The sequence below is a fragment of the Antechinus flavipes genome, chromosome 1 (assembly GCF_016432865.1).
Source record: "Antechinus flavipes isolate AdamAnt ecotype Samford, QLD, Australia chromosome 1, AdamAnt_v2, whole genome shotgun sequence".
NCBI classification, from domain to species: Eukaryota; Metazoa; Chordata; class Mammalia; order Dasyuromorphia; family Dasyuridae; genus Antechinus; species Antechinus flavipes.
The window spans coordinates 11119756-11140900 of NC_067398.1; the positions used below are offsets into that span (position 1 = coordinate 11119756).

Genomic DNA, 21145 nt, shown 5'->3' on the forward strand with positions numbered 1-21145 from the left:
TGAAATGCTCTGACCAAGAAATGCCCTAGGCTACTTCCAATGACCTTGGAAAGCCTGGGGAATATAGGCTTTTTGAGATGAGATCTGGAGAAATGCTTTAGATTTTCCTCAGGGTTTGAGGAAAGGGGAAAAAAAAAGTAAGGGTGGGCAGAAAATTGCTATTCCATTCCTTAGATCCTCAATCTCTTTTGAGCCTTGAGATTCAGTCCAATTGCTCAAACCCCAAATGTGGGAGGCAGCTGCAACTATCATTTATTATACTTCACCTATAGGTGACCGCTTTGGAATGGATGGGGCTAGGGAAAGAGAGCCAGACAGGCACCAAGTTGGGTCCACAATGACAGCCATCAGTAGCCAACATGGTTGCTGATTAAAATAGACCTGTGATGCTTCAAAGAAACTTTTCTGCTATTGCATTGCCATCAAGTGATAATGGGAGCTATGTTTTCTCTCCTCATCTTTCACCACTGAAATATATCATGGAACTCTTTGTTATTGAAAAGCATGTAAAAGAAAGATTACCCCCATGGTACCTCAGGGAATACTTCAGAAGTGAAATATGTAATCTGTTAGGGGTTATATTTAAAAGCCCCTCCTTTTATCACTGCATTTCCTCACCCCACATAAGCTAAAATGTGAACTACATTTGTGCTGCTGTTACATTTTTTATTGCTGAAATAATATTGTACCTGGGAGATTAATGTCCCGGCTTTACCAAGATTAAAATAACCAAATAGTGCTTTGATCTGATGCTTTTTTCCCCCCAAAAGTGGTTGTTTCTGATCTTTCTTCCTCCTTTATAATCTTTGAAGAAAACATTACAATTTGCCAGCCTGACACCGAAGGAAACAGAAAGACAGCTGCCTTGTTTCTCTCATCTTCATGGGGATACGATGTTCTAAGTTTTGCCGAAATTAGTCCCAGGATTTCAATTGTCTTTTTCGTCCAACATTCCATCGTGCAATTCATTAAAGTCTTCAGATGAAATGTTTAACAGATGAGTTATGTCATAAGTCATATTATGGTTTTAAATTGTTACTCACATGGTAAGCCATTTATACTGGACATTAGTGGCTCGCTGGGATCCATTCCCTGTTTGTCTTAAAGAAGGCCAAGTTCTTTCTTTCTCTCCATACACCCGACTAACCAACTTCTTTCTAACGTCCTGCTTAGATGTAAAAATTTCGATGAAGTGACATTTGGACACATGGTTTTTTCCATGTCTAATTAAACCCTTCAGCAAACAAACAAGAAGCAAACATTTAAACAAATGTTCCTTGGACCGCCGCTATTCTATTTGACCCTTCATTCAGGCCAGTTGGTATCAAAATGTGGCTGGTTTTATTATAATCCTTGGTACTATCAGTCTCTTCTCTTCGACTCAAAGATTATCATGGGGTAGGAAGTAAATTGAACGTTAAGGACTCCAGAAACTGGTTTTCATTGTGTGCTGGCAAAAGGGGTTTGGGGACAGAGTGTTAGCTATTAACAGGGTGCTAAGCTATTCCAAATAGCTGCTTGCCTCAGCAAATATGATTGAGTGATAGGAGAATGGCCTGTAGCAAAGGATGCTGGTTTTCTTTGTTTGGCTTCTTTACGAATGTTGGGGGAGGGAGGGAGGAAAAATAAGCTCTCAAAATAATTTGTGGGTTGGATGATTTACAAAGTTATAAAGCTTCCTAGTTTTGTCACATTGTATCGGCACATTGTAATGATGTGTTTGGGGCAAGAATATATGCACCTTGTGGTTGAGAATAATTTCGTTTTGTCTTTGAGTTTTTCATAGCAGGTACTCTATGTCTCTATCATCTATCTCTTTCTTCCTTCTTTCCTTTCTTTCTTTCTTTCTTTCTTTCTTTCTTTCTTTCTTTCTTTCTTTCTTTCTTTCTTTCTTTCTTTCTTTCTTTCTTTCTTTCTTTCTATATATCTCTGCATATCTATCTATATGTATCTGTCTAGATAGCTATCCATATCTATATATTTTCCTTAAGTTAATGTGAATTTTGATCAACTTAGACACCTTCCCCTCTTTTACTACTGGACTGTTTCCTAACAAAGGGATGGCACCACTATAAGACTCACTTTTATTATTGCCTCAAAATTAATTAACATGTTTTCTTGAAATGGCCTTATTTGTACTTTATGATCTCTTATGTGTATAAGGGTTGCATCTCATCCTTCTCACTCTCAGGTAGAGCCCTTTCCCTTTCTTCCCAGCAAGGAGATTCTCTTTTCAATATCTGTGTATGTGTCTAGCCATCTAGCAAGGTATCTGATACAAAGAACACTCTAAATAAATATCTATTGAATTTAATGTAATTGCTTGTGCAGATTTCAAATCTATGTCCATCTTTTTCATTCATGGTAATAAGGAACACATTTATACATTTCAATAACTTTAGTTTCTTCCAGTCTGCCATCTTGTATAGGCTTTAAGATCCCAATCTATCTCCTTGTAGGGAATTGTATCTATGTGATTGACATTTCCCTACTTTTTCCGATTCTCCTGTACATTATGAATGGCCTTACCCACCATATGGTTCAAGAATCCTACCCATAGTTCTGATTGAATCAGTTTGTGGACAGTGTCCCTGTAAAAGCACTTCTAAAATCCTTAAGCATCTTTAGGATATTTTAAGAAATATACTTCCTCCTTACCACAGCCTGGGTGAATCCTTTGCTTTCTTTAAACCAACATGGGAACTACCTCCTATAGAAAGGTTGTTTTGACCATTCCCTTTCCTTTATTATTATTGTCTCTTAACATTATTTTAAGATAACTTTGTATTTACTCCTTGGTTTACAAACTGTATCCTCCCTCCAGAAGTTCACTGAGATAAGTCAAATTTTGGTTAAGTTACTTCATTGTTAAAATGGGATGGCTGATTAGTATGACTGTGGTTGCTATCACAGAACTGTTGCTATCAGAATTGGAGCTTTTGAACCAGAAGAAACCATAGAGATAATCTGAGAGATGCTATGGTAGAGGGAAAAGAGTAACAGATATGGGAGACAGAGGAACTGGAAGAGGACTTCAGTCCCACTGCTTGTAACCTATGTAACCTTGCACAAACTATTACCTTTCCAGGCACCATTTTTCTTCATAATGGTTCCTCAAATTCATTTCAAATTTGAATCTATTGTCCTAAAATCCTAGTCCAGTAGTTCTTGGATTTTGGGGTCTCAAAAAGTTCTTTTGTACTCCTAACATGCTTTTGTTCATGTGGGTTTTCTCTAATAAATTGTACTTTATTAGAAATTGAAATGGTTCTTGGGAGGTCATTGTACACAGCAATAACAATATTATACAATGATCAATTTTGGTGGACATGACTCTTATCAATCGACGAGATGATTGAGGACAATTTCAATGATCTTGTGATGAAGAGAGCCATCTACACCCAGAAAGAGACTGAGTGTGAATCATACCATAACATTCTCACTCTTTTTATTGTTGTTCATTTGCATTTTGTTTTCTTACTCATTTTCTTTCCTTTTTGATCTGATTTTTCTTGTGTAGCAAAATAATTGTATAAATATGTTCACATATATTGGATTTAACATATATTTTAACATGTATGATATATATTAGATTGCTTGCCATCTAGGGGAGAGGATGGGAGGAAGAAGGGGAAAATTTGGAATACAAGACTATGCATGGGTCAATGTTGAAAAATTATCCCTGCATATGTTTTGAAAATTAAAAAAAAACTTTAATAAAAAGGAATTAAAATGATTTAGTATTATTATAAAAGGAGTTTTGACTTCATGTACTTCCTACAAGGGTCTCAGAGACAGTTAGGATCCTCCAGGCCAGACTCTGAGAATAACTGTTCTAATCAAGTCCTTTCATTTTGAAGAGGAAAAGAGTCAGGATTAGAGAGCTTCTGACCTGTCCAAAGGCACCAGGGAATAAATGTCCAACTTGAGAATCCGGCCTAGGTCCTCCCCTCCAAAGAGAATATGGATTTCACTGTGTTCTGGGGCCTTCTTCACTGATAGCATTAGGATCAGTGCTCATTGTTGTGGGCCAGCCCTTCATGCATGTTGTATGTGCGTGCGATGCATGTCGTATGCTCTTTACAAACTGGATTTGGGCTCCTAGGGCATGTTGCAAGTTGAGACATAACCCACAAAAAATTTATTTCTAAATGAATACAATATGAAAATGGTATTTGATTTCTAATTTTATACGTAACATTATTATATTGTGAGTTTCGTATTACACAGGGATGCATGTCCATTAGCGTGATATGAAATGCATGCATGATTGCATCTTGAATGCATTTGAATATAACGGCACTGGAAATGTAATTTGTATTCTCCAATTTTATAAAGCAAAATAAATACATCTTAGTGGTGGGAGCCACATTGCCTGTATTGCATTCAGTCTTTGTGTGTTTCTCAAGCTAATTATCTACTTCCCTTTGCAAAGCCAAACCCTCCTACACTGGCAAAGCTGATCGAATTTAAGGCTTGCATACCTCAATCAGACTCGCTCTCGCCATCTCCTGGTAGTTGGCCCAGTTCTAAAGGGAGCCTTGGAACTTAGAGAGATCGCAGTCCTCTTCCCCGGATGTTCGCCTAATAGCTTGTGTTTCCACCAGTTTGGGGATTGTTGAATTGCAGATGCCCAATTCTCAATGGGACTGGCGTTCTCCACTCATGGAACGCCGGGGGTTTTCCCAGAGTACATTTTTCCGTCTCAACCTCTGGAACCAAGGATGTGGCAGATTTGCACTGTGCCTGGGGCCCATTGGGGACATTCTACTGTGGGCTCGGACTAGGTCAGCATGCCTGAAGAGAGATGAGGAATTCAGGTGGTGTTATTATAGTCATTTCCTCCAAAGGATTCAAGTTGACCAAAATGTTCGCCACAATTCAGTCACGTCACGTGAGAGGAGTAGTTAAGTCTAAAGAGTCTGGGTAATGGAAACAGTGTTGTGTAGTAGGTGGAGTCTTACAGTACTGGGCTCTATCACATAAAACTATCCTGACAATTAACATGCATTTAATACATTTAAGATTCTTCATATACAATATAACACATGAGACACTTAATATAAATTATTTCATTTTAGCCTCACAACCACCTTGTGATGAAGATGCTGCAACTAGTCTTGTTGACATTTTAAAGACAAAGGAACCGAGACTCAGAGCGATTCAGTGAGAAATCTATGGTCAGACTTACCTCTTATAATTGTTAGAGGTAGAATTTGAACACAAACCTTTTTGACTTTAAATCTAGAATGATATCCATGATATGGCTGCCTTTTACCACAATGGCATGCTAATTCTCACCCTGGCCTTCTGAGCCTCAGTTTCCTCTTTGGTCAACCAGGAAACTATTTTGTCAAATAGATATCTGTCTTGCCATTAAATATTCATAGTTCATGTATTCTAGATTCTTATTTAGGTTGATAAAGTGACTTTTTTGCAATAGAATAGATGTACTAAAATGTTAAGTTCCCATTTCACAGGTTCTCTGGAAGCATCATTGGAACAATTCTAATAGCAGATAAGATGAGGGGATAATTCTGTTCCCACAGAGTTAGGGGTTTTTTTCTGCTTGGCCTCTATATTCTGAAAACTATTCATTTTATCTAACTTGGGATTCTGAGTCTTTAGTACAGTTAAATCTACTTTAAATGTTATATGTCTATATTAAAATGAAAATGTAGGTTGTTTTGTTGTTGTTGTTGTTGTTTTGTTTTGTTTTGTTTTGTTTTTAGAAATCAACATTATGTCTGAGTGATTGTGGGCAAAAATTCTGCCTTTGATAATGATCCAGTCCCAGTAATTTATTGCTTAGGTTCTCAAGCTTATATTAATTTCGGTCTGTCATGTGGAAATTTATTGCACGTCAAAAATAGTGAGCTTTTGATGGAGAATTCTAACCAGGAGACCACATCTTGATCACTTTTTGATGAGGTCTAAATTGTTGTGGTGTTCTATTTCCATGTTTGATCTTCATTAATCAATGATACCAGGCTTCTTAAAGATAAGCTTTCTGTAATCTCCTGCAGAAAAGTTCTGCTCCTGAATCACTAGCATAACTACTCCATTTTCCATAAACAAATCTTTATGCTTCAGCCATCTGTTTGATTCTTCTTCTCAGCTGAGTTCATATGGACATTGTCCACGAAGATCCTTTTATTTCCATTTTTGGATTCTGACTGTTTCTTAAGCTCCAACCAAGGGTGACTCACTCCAGTTATATTTGGTAGATGATGAGAGTCTTGTTCATGGTGATGATGATGATGATGATGAACAAAAAATATTTTTGTGTCCCTTGAGAAATCTCAGGCAACTTACTTAGACTGCAAGTTAGTAAGGGGTTAAGATCTACATTTGGTGGAGAGAACTTCCAAAGTAGACTAAGAAAACCAAAGGGTCTAAATGGATTGAGATATGCAGGTGTATCTCGTCTACAGTCATAAGCCGTGATCCTCTACCAGCATGCTTTGTATTGATATCGTCAAATTTATCCTGCTTGCCTAATAACATTTATGCAAAGCTATTTGGATATATTTTATATTATATCCCTATAGACTCTCTCCTTGGAAAGTAAGTTAGATAGCCTTTGGGAGCTGCACTTGTATTCTTGCTTCGCCATTTAGTGGCACTCCAATGAATGATTCTTATGGAATAATCATGTACAAGAAACATCTTGGGGTGAAAGAGAGTCCCAGCCTTGAGTTTTATTCAGCTCTAATAGTTAAGGCCCTATTTCATGTTTGCATTTTTTGTCATTCTAGATTTTTTATTAGACTTAAGCCTTCACTGTTATAGGTAGTTCTTTATGAGGAAGTCATTCTATGAATGCAACTTCTTTCAACTCAGTAACTTTCTGGACCATGAGAGGCTAAGTGATTTTTCCAAAGTCAAATAGCCAGATTGTGTCAGAGGGAGGATACTACAATAGGTGGGAATGAATTTTGATGTTTGGACTATGATTTCATGGATTGAATAGAGATGGGATGGGATGAGTCCTGAGAAGGGTCACATAGGAGAAGATATCAAAAACTAGCTGTCATTTGAGTTGTTGCAGGAATTATCTATGTCTTTCATACTCAAATCTCAGAGTATCCAAGGAAACACAATATCAAGAGACCATTTGTAATTTCATGAGGATAGATAATATCATGGAGGTACTAGATGGGATATATAATATGCTGCTGATTTCTCATGTTTTTGAAGTCATTATATCATACAAATAGTAGCTATTTTGCTCTGAATTAGTTAAGCAGATGACTATGTGACATCTCTTAACTGTAGGATAGACTAGATGGCTTCAAAATCCCTCGAAAGGCTGGCAATCCTATGATCTCTGGCTCAGTAGTAAGGTTAGTTGGAGGCAGAATAGCCCTATGTAATGAAACCTGGTATAAAGACCCAAACAACATGTCTCATGATGAGTTATCTTGTATAAAATATTGACAAAGGTTAAGACAAAGACAAGGAAAAGGTCCTATGAAATACCCCTTTTTCTAAAAAAGAATAGGTATGAATTAAAATGACATTTTGTATTTGAAGATGAAAAATGAGTTTCCCATTCATTGTCATTAAATTTGAGATAAGGTTATTTTCAATACTCTTATTTTTGCTATTTTCAAGGTAATTTCTCTTACCCCCAAAGTTTCTTGAGCATATCTATATGCAAGTCACTAAATTAGGCAGGAGGTGTCAAGATTGCTTCCTAAATAATCTTCTCTTCTCCCTTATAACTAGGACTTCTCCTTTGGTAACCTCATTAACTCTTAAAGGGTTTAATTGTCATCTCTAGGTCACTGTTCTTTAGCTCTGTGTTTAACATGAATTTCTCCTTAGATTTTCCATATTACTAATTGTCCAATGGACACATCCAAAATGGAACTGATTATCTTTCCTCTCAGACTTTTTCAAACTTTCCTATTTCTGGGAAAAGTATCACTATGCTTACAGTCTCCCAGATTGAAAATCTCAGAATTCTCATTAATTCCACCTCAGTGGTCTTAGCAATTTGTCACTTCCCCATATCAAATCAGTTGTCAAATCTTACCATTTATACTTCCATATCAATTCTCAAATCCAGCCTCTTCTCTATTTTTATATAGCTGTTCCCTTAGATCAGGTCCTACTCATGTCTTGCCTGGACTATTGCAGTATCCTCCAGATTGTTTTCCCTGCCTGGAGGCTCCCGCTCCTTCAATCCATCCTACATACAGCTGCCAAAGTAATATCTCTCCCTAATTACACCACTGCCCTACTTAGTTACTCCAATGTCTCTATGACAAAATACAAACTTCACTGTTGAGCCTTCAAAATTCTGCACATTGGGTCACCAACTTACCTTTTCAGATTTATTGGACTTTGTTCAGTCTCCCGTACTATATGATGCAGGCAAATAGACCCTGTCTTTGCTTTATGCACGCAAGCCACTGGATGTTCCATCTCTATGCCCTTATATTCTCTGTTCTTCATATTGGGAATACATATGTATCTTATTCTGCCTCATAGAGTCATTCTTTTCCTTATAGATGAATCTCAAGTATCATCTTCTACCAAAGTCCTTACTGATCTCCCCAATTATAAATGTCTTCCTTTAAAATCTAACATAACTACCATATATTTCTTAACTGTATCATTATATTTTTATGTGTACTTGTTACTTTTTAATCAAGAAATAAACTTCTATGAATACAGGTTATTCCATTTTTTATACTTATATTAGAAGGCATTTAAGAAATGCTTTTGGATTGATCAGGCATATAAAGTCTTGCATCGGTTGAGTAGAATGGAAGGGAATGACGGACACAAGTGAATATGATATTAGGTCAAGGGCATTGATGGAAAAGGAGAAATCCAGAGAAAATGCCCTATAAATGTGGAAAGAGTAAGAAATAACATCAGGCTTGAGAGGAGTGAGCAGGAACTGGGATGGGAATTTGCTAGACTTTTTTGAGTGGAAGAGCACATTAGTTAAGTGAATTAGAGAGAAGATTTTTTGAGAGGAAGGAGGATAACAGGTATTTGTCACAAAGAAAGGTTTATAAATGTACAGAAGCAGGACATAGCATGCTGAAATCAGAAAATATATAGGAGTCCAGTTTGACCTTGAGCACATACAGGGAAACCATGAAAATGGATTAGGAAGGTCAGCTGGAATCAGAGTCTGGTAGGCTTTACATTCTAAAATGATTATAAAAATAACAAAAATTATAGCATTTGTATAATGCATTGATGTTTTGAAAACTTTGCATGCATTATCTCATAACAGGTTTCTATTTTTCCTAAGGACAATAGGGAGCCATTAAAGGTTTTTGAGCTAGAAGATCCCTTTCATAATTTCAAAGCAAACCTGCTGCAGTCTGTTATAGTCATTAAGTTGCTATAACAATTGTAATCATTGTACCATATGGGATTGCTTTTGTCATAGAGACTTTTCAAGGGGAAAGCACCCAAAAGTCAGACTGTGCCTTTGGGATCAGGGTAGGGTGCTGTTGATGGCATTGGCAGAGGAGGAATGGAGAGCATGGGAATGGCCAAAGAGGAAAAAATGGGATGATTGCAGCCAGTTTTATTTGGTGGAGGGAAGGGGTCTGGTGCTCTGGAAACAGCCTCACTCTATGGACCAAAAGCACCTGGAACGCTGCATGTAGTTACGGGGCACCCAGACCAAAAGGATGTAGGCATTTTGGAGAGAGATCAGAGACGAGCAACAAAAATGATTAATGGCATGGAGGGATTGACTCATGGAGAAAGATGAAAGGCCCGTGTGGAGCTGGGTAAGCAGTGAGCAACGGGGCAGATGATAACAGCCTCCAAGTATGTGGAAGCATAAACAGGGAAGAAGGAAAAGCTTCATTAGTGAGGTTCATTAGGGGTAGGAACAGGAACTAGAAGGGGAGGATGAAGGGAAGGAAGGGAGCTTTTAGCTGATGGAATATAAGACTTTAGAGAACCCCAAACAGAATCACTGATGGAAATATCTTAAGGAAAGCTCAATGACATCAAGACCAAAAATATCCCCTGGAAGGAACATCTGTTGGACTTTTCCTTGGGTATTATGGATCTGAGAACTTCAAGAAATTTTCTGAGTGATTTCTGAGGTCTTTATTCCAGCCATATATTGATAAGAATTGCATCTATTTGTAGTTCATTCGGCTTTTAAATCTTACCTCTCTCGTCAGATGGATTCTCTCATCATCCTCATTTTCCAAAAGGGGAAACTGAGCTTCAAAAATGGATTGTAGTGGCAAGAGCATTAATTCTGGCATCGGAGGTTCAAATCATACTAGCAGTAGGCTGTTTTGAAGGGATACATGACAATCTCTATGGGCCTTAGTTTCCTAATCTGTAAAAAAGAGGGTTGGATTTTATGACCTTCTTCCCTTAGAGTTATATAGCCCTATGATCCCAGGTCTCATCTTAACATATCTGTCACTGTCCATTCTTCAGGTGGCTTCAGTTAGGTATGGTATTCTCCCCAGGCTGGACAAGAGCATCTGCAAGACAATGTAGTTATTTTCCCTCTAAATATATTATAAAAACCATGGGAACATTAGCAAACCCAGCTGATCTTCTGCTTCCAACTTGGTTTTCTTTTAGAATCCTCTCTTCCTTAGGGAAGGAAAATAATGTTTGAAGCCTTTTGTTTCAAGCGCATGGAGTCTCAGGGAGTGTGACCAGGGCAGTTTGTCTTTTAATTAAGCCAGGTGGAAACCAGATGAGGTACTAGCCAAGGGGTTTCCTTGAAAGTGGCTCCTGCCCAACATGGCTGGAGGGCCTTCCATCCTCATTGGTGCCAGCATGTAGTCATTTGGTAAGATGATGTTTGATAAAAGATAAAGAACCGCCCTTGGATTGGAGAACATGGTACTCCAAGGGCTTTTCTGGTTAACATTTAACAACATAAGTAACCTATCTTCAGCCCTGAACTTTTGAGGAGGTGCTCTGTAGATGCGTGCTGAATTAAAGAAAAAGAACAAATGGTATTTGCTGAATTGAAGAAAGGGAGATCAGTGGTCTGACTGCTAAATCTTTAGTAATGGGTAGTATTAGTGCAGTTTATTTGGAAGATGTATTTTAATGCCAGTTGAGTTTAGCGTTTAGCTAGGGATTTTTAGAATTGCCGTATCATTTCCCAAATACACTTCCATCTATTTTTCTCCTCTTTTTACATTCAGGACCCAGATCAGTGTCTTTCACCCTTTATTTAGGAATAAACATGCCACAATATGGATTGGTGTCCTTCAGCTATTTGATGATTGGACATTTTTGTTAGATCAATGTCTTTCAAATCTTTCTGAAGACTCCCCTTGGGCTTGAGCATCCCCCCAAAAGCAACATCTGTAGGGAAACTTCTTTTTTTCACTTGAATTCTGCACAGAACATCCTACATGACAGAGGCAAACTGTAGTCTTTGAATGATACTCTTTGGCTGTGACTCATGGAACACCACAACCACCAAAGACACAAAACGTCTAACCATTTGATGGGGAATAGAAAGAGGCACAGTTGGACCAGGGACGCTGCAGCATATATCCAGCAATTACCTAGATTCAAGACTTAGTGTCAAAGGCACGATACAGATAATGTCAGATCAGAAAAGGAGATAGTCTAACCTGTCATCAATATGAGAGTGAGGGGAGGGAAGAATAAAGCTGCCTTGGTTCTCATGGAATGCTAAATGCCCTGTTCCACAGGTCCTTAACCTAGGGTTCACAGACTGCTGATGGATAGATTTCAGAGGGTCCATTAACTTAGATGAGGAAGAAAAGTGCAGCTATACTTCAATACTTTTCAAATATTTTCAAAATGTGACTTTGCCTTTGTCATCTGGTGTTTTATTTTATGCATTAAAAAACCTGACAACCATGATTTTGAAAAAGGGCCCATAGGTTCTTGGACACACAAATAAAAAAGATTAAGAATGTCCGAACCCAGGTCCCTTGCACTTGGAATTGATTTCCCATGGAAGATTGATAGCAGAATATGAACAATATTCACACAGCAGAGAAAAAATGGATGGGACAAACAGACGACTTGCTAGAGGGATTTCTCTAGTGGTGAGATTGTGACCCCAGCAAAGAATGGAAATATGAGAAAGTTGTCTATTTGAGGGGATCCATTTGCTGGTAGTGAATTTTCTTTGTTTTTTTAGGATCCTCAGGCACAAAGAAATGAATTGTGTCTGCGGAATGGAGGGGATTTAAAATGGTGAATGGAGTGACGGTCTTGTAGTTCCAGTAGGTTGTACTTGCACTGGTAGGACCAGTCGGTACCTATTGGGAGTTCCAGTAGATTGAAAATTTTTTAATAGTTAGCATCATTCAGATGCAGAATGGGACACCTTGGAAATGACGGAAATCCTCATCACTGGAGAGGTCTCGCCTCAGTTATGTTGACCACTTGGTCAAGATATTGAAAAGGGAAGTTTTGCATATCTAACATATAAAGGATTGCTTGCCATCTAGGGGAGGGGGTGGAGGGAGGGAGGGGAAAAATCGGAACAGAAGCAAGTGCAAGGGATAATGTTGTAAAAAAAAATTACCCTGGCATGGATTCTGTCAATATAAAGTTATTATAAAAAAAAAAAAAAGAACAGCCAATGAGATTTACAAGAGACTGTAATTCTGGGATAAAAAAAAAAAAGAAAAGGGAAGTGTTGGTCAAAAAGAACTGATTTTCAGTCCTTTCCATAACTACCTTGTATTTATATATTATATTATATATGTTGGCTCCCATTAGAATGTAAGCTCTTTCAGGGCAGAGATGATTTCACTTTTTCCCTGTATGCCTAATGCCTACCTCAATGACTGAAGCATAATAATATTTATTGAGGTTATTGATTAAATCTTGGGTTTTGTCATGTGCACTTCCCATTGAAGTAATCCATAAGCACTTGCTAAACACCTATTATGTGATAGTCACTAGGTTAGGTGCTGGGGATACAAATGAAAAAGCCTTATTATCAAATATCAAAGACTATACCTCTGCGCATTAAGCAAATGGCCCAAAGATTGGGTTAGATCCTAATTCCCCCCCAAAAAAAAATCGAGATATTTTATTACCATTTAACCTAAAAATTCAAGAAACTTTATCTGACAGATATATACTATCCCTACTGCCCACTCTGCCTTCCAAAACCAGTAAACCAGTAGGAGTGTGTATTGGAGGCACCCTCTCGGATTCTGTCTCGTGAAAGGCCATCTGCTCCATCCTCAGTCTGTTCTACCCCCAAGGAGCCCTTTGAATTCCAGGAATGTGAAAATTTCCTACTCAGAAGATGATAAATCCCTCCCTCTCACTAGACATCCCTCCCATAATCATCATTTTCATGTTTCTCTTCTCTGTTGTTGCCTGAATAGAAGCATTTTACCATGCTGGGATGGGCAATTTTCTATGATAATCTCAGATAATTGTGTAAAAAGGTTTGTAATGCTTTGTTTTATTTATAATTTGTACCAGCTGTAGGCATTCAGATGAAACTCGAATTTTTCCAGCGGAAGTTCTGGACTGCCAGCAGACAGGTAAGTTATAATCAGTATATTGAGGCATTAACAGCTCTGTTATTATACAGGTGTTCTCATTTGGGTCTACCGAGTGAGAGAAGTGCCAGATTTCGAAATGAATGTTTGCAAAACCCCAAACTACAAGGAGCTGAGTTTCCCTTTCTTTTCACTGCATGAGATAAAGATTAGTCAGAATATAAAACTGTGCATTGTGGGCAATATCATGGCAGCTGGCTACAAATTATGTCCTTCCAAATGGGAAGGACTCCTTAAACATTCCTGTTTGCGGGTGGCTTCCATGTCAGATAAGCTAGTGTATTTCCCACGTGACTTTCTCCTCATCTCCTTAAGATCTGGAGAACATGTTTCTTCAACTTTTCTAACTAAATACAACAACAACATGGAAAGTGCTTTCTGAACCTTAACCTTTATAAAAATGTCAAGATGAATACTTCTTTTAGTTATTCTCTCATGTCCAAATATACGGCTTTAATTTAGTGATTAGAAACCCTAGCTGCTCTCATCCTCTGGCTTTCTTTGCCTTTAAAAATAAGAAAAGTCCTAAATTGCATTGACAGCATTTCTGTTTCTGAGAATAGAAAATAGGAATGACAAGATTTTGAAATCTCAAGGTTTTGAAAGTACAGATAGGCCAGAAATGTCAACATTTTCTACAAATATGACTAGAAAGATATCCAAGGAAATCTAGTCCAATCAACTCATTTTACAGATGAGGAAACTGAGGGTCCGAGACTTGTTCAGGGTGACATTAGTAGGGAACCTGGGTATACAAGAATGAACTGAAAAGAAGTATTAAACATAAGTTAAGGACATGGAAATAGAAAACACCGTTCCCATTGAAACTTCCCTCAGAGACAGAAAACTGAGAGTTGTATTTCTATCAAAATCTGACTGAAGACATTGCTTCCTGTTCGGTTACAGAGATCAGAGAGATCTGGGAAGAGGGCAGAATTCAGCCGGAGAGAGGCTCTCCCTGCAGGGTCTTAAACAATCTTACACTCTTGCAGCCCCTATCAAATGACTTCTGAGCCAGCCTGGAGAACCACCAAGTGACATGTTTTCCTCTTGTTTCTCCCTTTACAGTGTGCCTCTCTGGATGGCAGATGCTCCATTAGCTGTGATGATGAGGTAAGTCTTTTCTCCTCCAATCCTTCTCCTTGTGTCCTGGACAATAGGAGTGGTGGTAGTCATCAGTCCTGAGTCAGAAGTTGGAACTGAAGTTCGAAATGAGAGTTGGAGGTGGCTCAGTTTGGGTGCAAGATTTTGAGGGTTTTATAAGATTAAAATTAAGCGAATTTAAAAGCATTTATTAAGCACCTCCTATGTGCCAAGTACTGTTTTAAACACCGGCCCTGTAATTTTTCTAAGGGCAATGTTTGCTTTGTTGAGGGATTTTTATTAATTTTTAAGGGGAGGAGAGATCGTATTCAGCTCTTAGCACATTTCCTGGCACCTGAATAGGTGAATAATAAATGTTGAGTTAAAGACGAGACCCAAGTTGTATAGTCCCTGCCTTTGAGGAGCTTCCATTTCACTGGGGTGGGGGTGGGGAGATTCCAGACTGCCTGGAAGTCTTCCTGGGAATCCTTCCAAGGAGTCAGCTCCCTGATCATCAAGGAACTGAGAATCTCATTTTTGAGGTTTTTCTTCTGAGCTCTTGCTGTGCTTCCTATGTCCAGCAGGCGGCAGTGTTGACATTCTGGTGCTGGGAAAGGAGGTTTGTTCCTGGAAGTGGGCTTTCAAAACAAAGGACTTAGCCCATCAGGTGACCAGAAGCCAACTAAGGCCAAGGTCACTCCTGTCCCCAGCTCTTCTGCCTCATATTTCGATATCAACAGCCGCATAGAAATGACATCCTCGGAAGCCTCTTTTTCAGCTCAGCAATAATTCCTACTTTATGGGTCAACAATTATATTTTAATAATAATAATAATAACAACAACAACAATAATAGATATTTACATAGCATTTTCAATTCAATTCCTTAAGCATTTATTAAACACCTTCTAACCACTGGTACTGACCTGGAAATAAAAAGGCATTAAAAAAAAAAAAAAAGATCCTGCCCTCAATAAGCTTATAATTTGCTAGACTTTAAATTTTGGGAGGAAGCTTAAAGCACTTCCCAGATATCATTTCACTTAAGCCTTCCAACAATCTTGAGATTTAAGTACTATTATATTAATTCTCATTTATAAATAAGGAAACTGAGGCTTTCAGGAAATCTTGTTTGTAGTCCCATAAAAACTGCTAAGTAGTACAATGGTTAGAGCCTGAAGTGACAAAGACTAGAATATGAATCCCTCCTCAGACACCTAGCAGCTGGGTGACCCTGAACAAGTCACTTAATTTATGTTTTCCTCAGTTTCTTCATCTATGAAATAGTATCATAATAAGATCTACATCGTAGTCTTGTTATTGAGGATTGAATGAGATCATGTGTACATCATAGACTGGCAAATGCATGTTTCCTTCCCCTTTCCTCATAAATAATAAGTGTGAGAATCAGAATTTCACCTCAAGTCTGATTGACTGGAGATCTAACTGCCTTGACTCAATACTAACCATAAAACTAGGGAAAGTTAAAAAATAGAGTACAAAGTCCTAGCTTCAAAAGGCTTACAATTCAATGGTACCTCCTTCAGTAATCCATTCAGAAAACAATTATTGAGGTAATCAATGCTCAAATATATATTCCTCAAATTATATATATACATATATATGTATATTTTTTCTCATTGGAGGGGAAAGAAGAAAAGGACAGAAAACAAATGCTTATTCATTGAAAAGATAGTGAAAACTTAAAAAAAAATTGTGTGATAGAAATAAAATCTTCAAAAGGTAAGAGGATTTAGAGAAAGGGAAGAGCAGTGGCAGAAAACCGCCCCGATTCAGGAACTTGTATGTTGTGATGGGAAAAGAATCAGAGAATTGTAACAGGGAGTTGTACTGTCAGCATTATTTAGGCAGGTCCCTCCCCACAGCATGAATGTCTGTCTACACAGTTCATAGCACTTGGTAATAATATACAGTAATAAATGTTTGTGGATTGATTGAGGGATTGCACCATTATCATGACCAGTGCTTACCCCATCCCATAATCCCTGCAGTAATTTTCCATGATCCAGAGGAAATCTTTCCCAGTAGTGAGCCCTATTTCTATGAAATTGCATTTTGTTCCTTGAATCACCCAGAACATATCACTTGACAAATACTGGAAGGTAATGGTCATGGATGTCCCCCAAAGTCTTCTCTGCTGACTTAAGTTCACGGAACCATAGAATTAGAGAGTTGAGAGGACCCAAGTCCAACCAAAAAATGAAAGAAATTTCTACTCTAAGGGACACAACAAGTGATCATGCCTCTAGATGACAAAGATGGGGAGCTCGGTATCTTTTCAGACAGCCTGGTCTACTTATGAGCACTTTGAGTGTTGGGAAGTTTTAGCTGATAGCCAATTACAATTACCCATTACTCCTCCAACTCTTAGGGCGAAGGTCATGTTTTAGATCTCCTCATTATCTTAGTCATCCCAAAGTCTAGAAATTCTACAGCTTCTCAATATCTGTCCTATGAGATGGTGGCCAAGTCTCAATAAAAAAAAAAGTCTCAAAAAAGGGGAGGGAGGCAGCTAGGTGGTGCAGTAGATAGAGCACCAGCCCTGAAGTCAGGAGGACCTGAATTCAGATTTGATTTCAGACACTTAACACTTCCTAGCTATGTGACCCTAAGCAGGTCACTTAATCCCAATTGCCTCAGAAAAAAAAAATAATAATAATAAATAACAAATAAAAATAAATAAATATTAATTTATTTAACAATAAAGCTGTGGTTTCCCCAGACCTGAGTACAGGAATCAAAGATCTAATTAACAGTCATTTATTTCAGCAATAACTATGGGCTGGATATAGCTCAGCAAGGGGGATACAAGGACAGTAAGAGAAACAATGGCTGATCATCTTAGTGAGCCATCAAATGTGGACCACACAGACATATCAAAGTGTCTATCAGAGAGCTGAGATTGTTATAATACTTTAAATTTTGAAAAGTACATTATGCAAATTTCTTCATTTAATCCTCACAACCCAGAAAGGTCGATTCTATTATTATTCCCATTTTACAGATGAGGAAACTGAGACAAACAGGAACTAAGCAGCTTGCCCAAGTTCATACCACTAGTAAGTGTCTGAGGCTGGATTTAACTGAGGAAGATTAGTCTTTCTGACCCAAGCCCGGCACTCTGTACACTGTACAAGCTGTGTTTTTCCACTCAATAGACTGAATCTAATCGAATGATTTTTTTCCTTTGTGGGGAGGGGGAAGTAATTGGTATATAGACTTGTGACAGGGAACTTCTAAATGTAATGTTATTGGCTAACTGCAAAAATTCTTCCCACCACTATAGCTTAGCCACCTCTATAGAGTCAGACTTCTAATAATCAGAGCTTGCACGAAGAGGTTAAATAGAAATCAATCAAAAAGTGTTTATTAAGTGCTTAATATGTGCTAAATGCTATGCTAAGCCTGGGGATAGAAGAAGATAAAAACAGTAGCTGCCCAGTAGGAATAGACCTTCTGAATGGGGAAACAATACACAGACAGAAACATATCTATATTCATATGTATATAATACACAATACACATGTATGTATATATATGTATGTATAGAATATATACCATATATTTATATGTGTATATGTATATATACATGCATAGAAACCTATGTAAATGAATAAATATACATATGCATAGAAATATGTGTATTTCTGTCCTGTTGGACAGGATTAATATACATATTTATTTATATACACATATTTCTATACATATATTGTACATATACACATGTATGTTTATATACATATATGTTTATATATAGAGATATATTTATATGTCACTGGAAACATTTAAAATGTCATACCATTAATGTCAATTCTCTGAAAATTGCTACTGCATGATCTTGGGTATCATTCAACCATCTTCAGTTTCTGTGTTTTCCATCTATAAACCCAGCGAGAAGGTTTCAATGGTCTCTTGGGTCATGTCCTGCTCTAAATCTGCAATTCCACATGAACTCAGTTCTTCCTCATCCCCAAGTCAACCTTCTGCCGGCTATGTCTCCCTAAAGTTCAAAAAGAGAAAAAAAAAAGTCTTTAGGATTCAAAAATGACTTTGTAAGGGTGCAGTGAAAGGGATATCATTCGACAAGGATTTGCCTCAGAAGTATCTGGGTTTTATTTTGGCTGCCTTGAGAAAAGCAGAGCTTCCAACACTATTAGTGATCATTCCCTCCCCTCTTCTGCCCTAGTCCAATCGTGATTGAAATATTATATTCAGTTCTGGGTATTTGAAGGAAGGCATTAATAGAAGACATTTAAGGAAGGCATTAAAATGAACAGTGTCAACCAGGATGAGGAACAGACTTTGAGCCATTTTATCAGAAAGCCTTTTGAAGGAACTATGGGTGTTTCTTCCGTAAAGGAGAAAACTCAAGGGAACATATTGGTTCTATTCAATTATTTGAACGGTTGTCCTGTGTCGGAAGCATCAAGCTCAGCCTCTTTGTTTCTTTGTTTTGCGAAACAAAAGGTAAGAGTGGAAAAGTGGCAGACTTTTATTATAAGTCATGGGGCATGCTGACAATTATCCCTAAATGGATAAGGCATTTTTCTTCTAATAAACATTCATTGAACTGTATTGAAGTGGAAAGGGCTCACTTCAACAATGACATGGAGATGACTATTTTCAATTTGTCTTCCCAATCTAGGTCAATATCTTCCATTTTTCTAGCTCAAAGAACCATCTCCTGGAAAATGATTGATTACAAAGTATAGTTTCCTTCTAAGGACTATGATTAGTGCTATGAATTTAAATGGAAAAAAATACAACAACCCCTTCTTGCAGTGAATTTATAATCTAATGGAAGAGATAGCAATGAATGTATGAATAGAAACAATATAAATTTAAAGTGAAGCACTACACATATGTATAAACATATATGTATACATTCAGTGTACTTTGGAAAGGAGGGCAGGAGCATTCTGGGGAATCAGGAAAAAGCTTCCTGTAGGAGATGGTGTTTGAAACCCATCCTAAAAAAAAATGTGATTTTAAGAGGCAAAGAAAAGGAAGGAGTGCAGGCTGGATGTTTGTTTCTTTAGTGAATCATTATAGTATTCATAGAAGGTAATTAGTTCATAAATGTGATGAATTTCAGTGAGAGGATCTGAATTCAAATCTTTACTCTGTGCTTTTCTGCTTATGTGACCTCCATTTATTCTTTCCATCTCCCCTGGCTTTATTGTTGTCAGTTGTAAAAATGAGGGGATTCTAAGAGATGGACCCTGAAGTCCCTTCCGGCTCTAACTCTGAGATCTTAAGATATTTATTGAAAGTGGCCATGGGCATCTCAGAAGAGGTCCTTCCATCATCACTGCTCACTCCACCAGCAGTTTTCCCGATCAAGTCCATCATTCACCAGTGAAATCAAAGTTTCCACATCTTGATAATAAACTTGATTTTTGCTCAGATTCATAAAGATGATAAATAGTTCGAGTTTCTGTCTATAGCTTTTATTTCTGAATCAGAAAGAGAATGTCCATGTGGGCTTTAGCAAGTTCAGAACTTCTCTGAGCTCAATTTTGTCTTCTGGGAAATGAGGAAGTTAAATAAGCTTTCAGGTCTCTTTTAGCTCTGAATGAATAACAATATACAAGGTGCAGGGAGTGGGGGGAAGGAGAGAAAGAGGGAGGGAGGGAGAGAGAAGAGGGAAGAGAGTAAGAGAGGGAAGGAAGGAGAGAGGGAGAGAGGGTCGGGAAGAGAGGGAGGAAAGAAGTGAAAGAGAGAAACAGAGACAAAGACAGACACACAGAGACAGAAAGAAAAACAAACACATAGGAAGAGACAAAGAAAGAGACTAGACACAGACACACAGAAACACAGAGGCAGAGAAAGAGAGGAAGAGAGAGAGAGAAAGCTCTCATGATTCACTTTCCCTTTGAAACATGTTTCCTTTTTGTTTTTAAACCTTCACTTTCAACAACCCATTAAAGTGAGTACAAAGTAAAGGCAGCCCCTCCTTCACACCCAGCCTGCTCTCTGCATCCCCTCTAAGCTGGCTCTGTTTCAATGTTGTCATTCCCATTTCACCTATTTTAATTAGGGCTGTGAGACCTCCCAACCCTAACTGCCCTCAAGTGATCAGGCCCCTATTAATAAGAGCTCTGTGGGCCCATTAAGTTTGCCTGTTTCCCAGCCTTGGTCCAGGGCAGTGGCTGGTGTGGCAGCCTCCCACGGACTTCACAGACAAGCTTTATTTTGGATGCCATCCAGAACCCATTGAATACATTCCCTCCCCCTTCTCCTTCCCCCCCAAAAAGTGCTCCTACTTTCGAGGGGCCAGACGGCTTCACTGGGGAAAGCTGAATTTCAGCATCATAGGCTTGATTCCACCAGGTAAGGGCACCTCATTCTGAAGTTTATTCTTTGACATAACTCTTGTCTGGAGCTAACCATTTAAGTGACTGAGGAAATCCCAGATCTATAAGAGTACTATTTATACCCATCCTGAGTCTTTAGGGCTCAGAACTGACCAAATTAAGTCTTTGATTGGGACCTATTGTTGGCCAATCA

At 38.1% G+C, this 21145-nt stretch overlaps 1 protein-coding gene across 2 annotated transcripts in view; it reads left to right on the forward strand.

The window, feature by feature from the left end:
* The window catches only part of CACNA2D3 (calcium voltage-gated channel auxiliary subunit alpha2delta 3), a 1005807-nt gene that overhangs the window by 905120 nt on the left and 79542 nt on the right, over positions 1-21145 (forward strand). For both annotated transcript variants that reach the window (XM_051978988.1, XM_051978997.1), the window contains 2 exons: positions 13453-13514; positions 14601-14645. In XM_051978988.1, coding sequence (XP_051834948.1) covers positions 13453-13514; positions 14601-14645 — 107 coding nt within the window. The remainder of the gene's footprint in view (positions 1-13452; positions 13515-14600; positions 14646-21145) is intronic.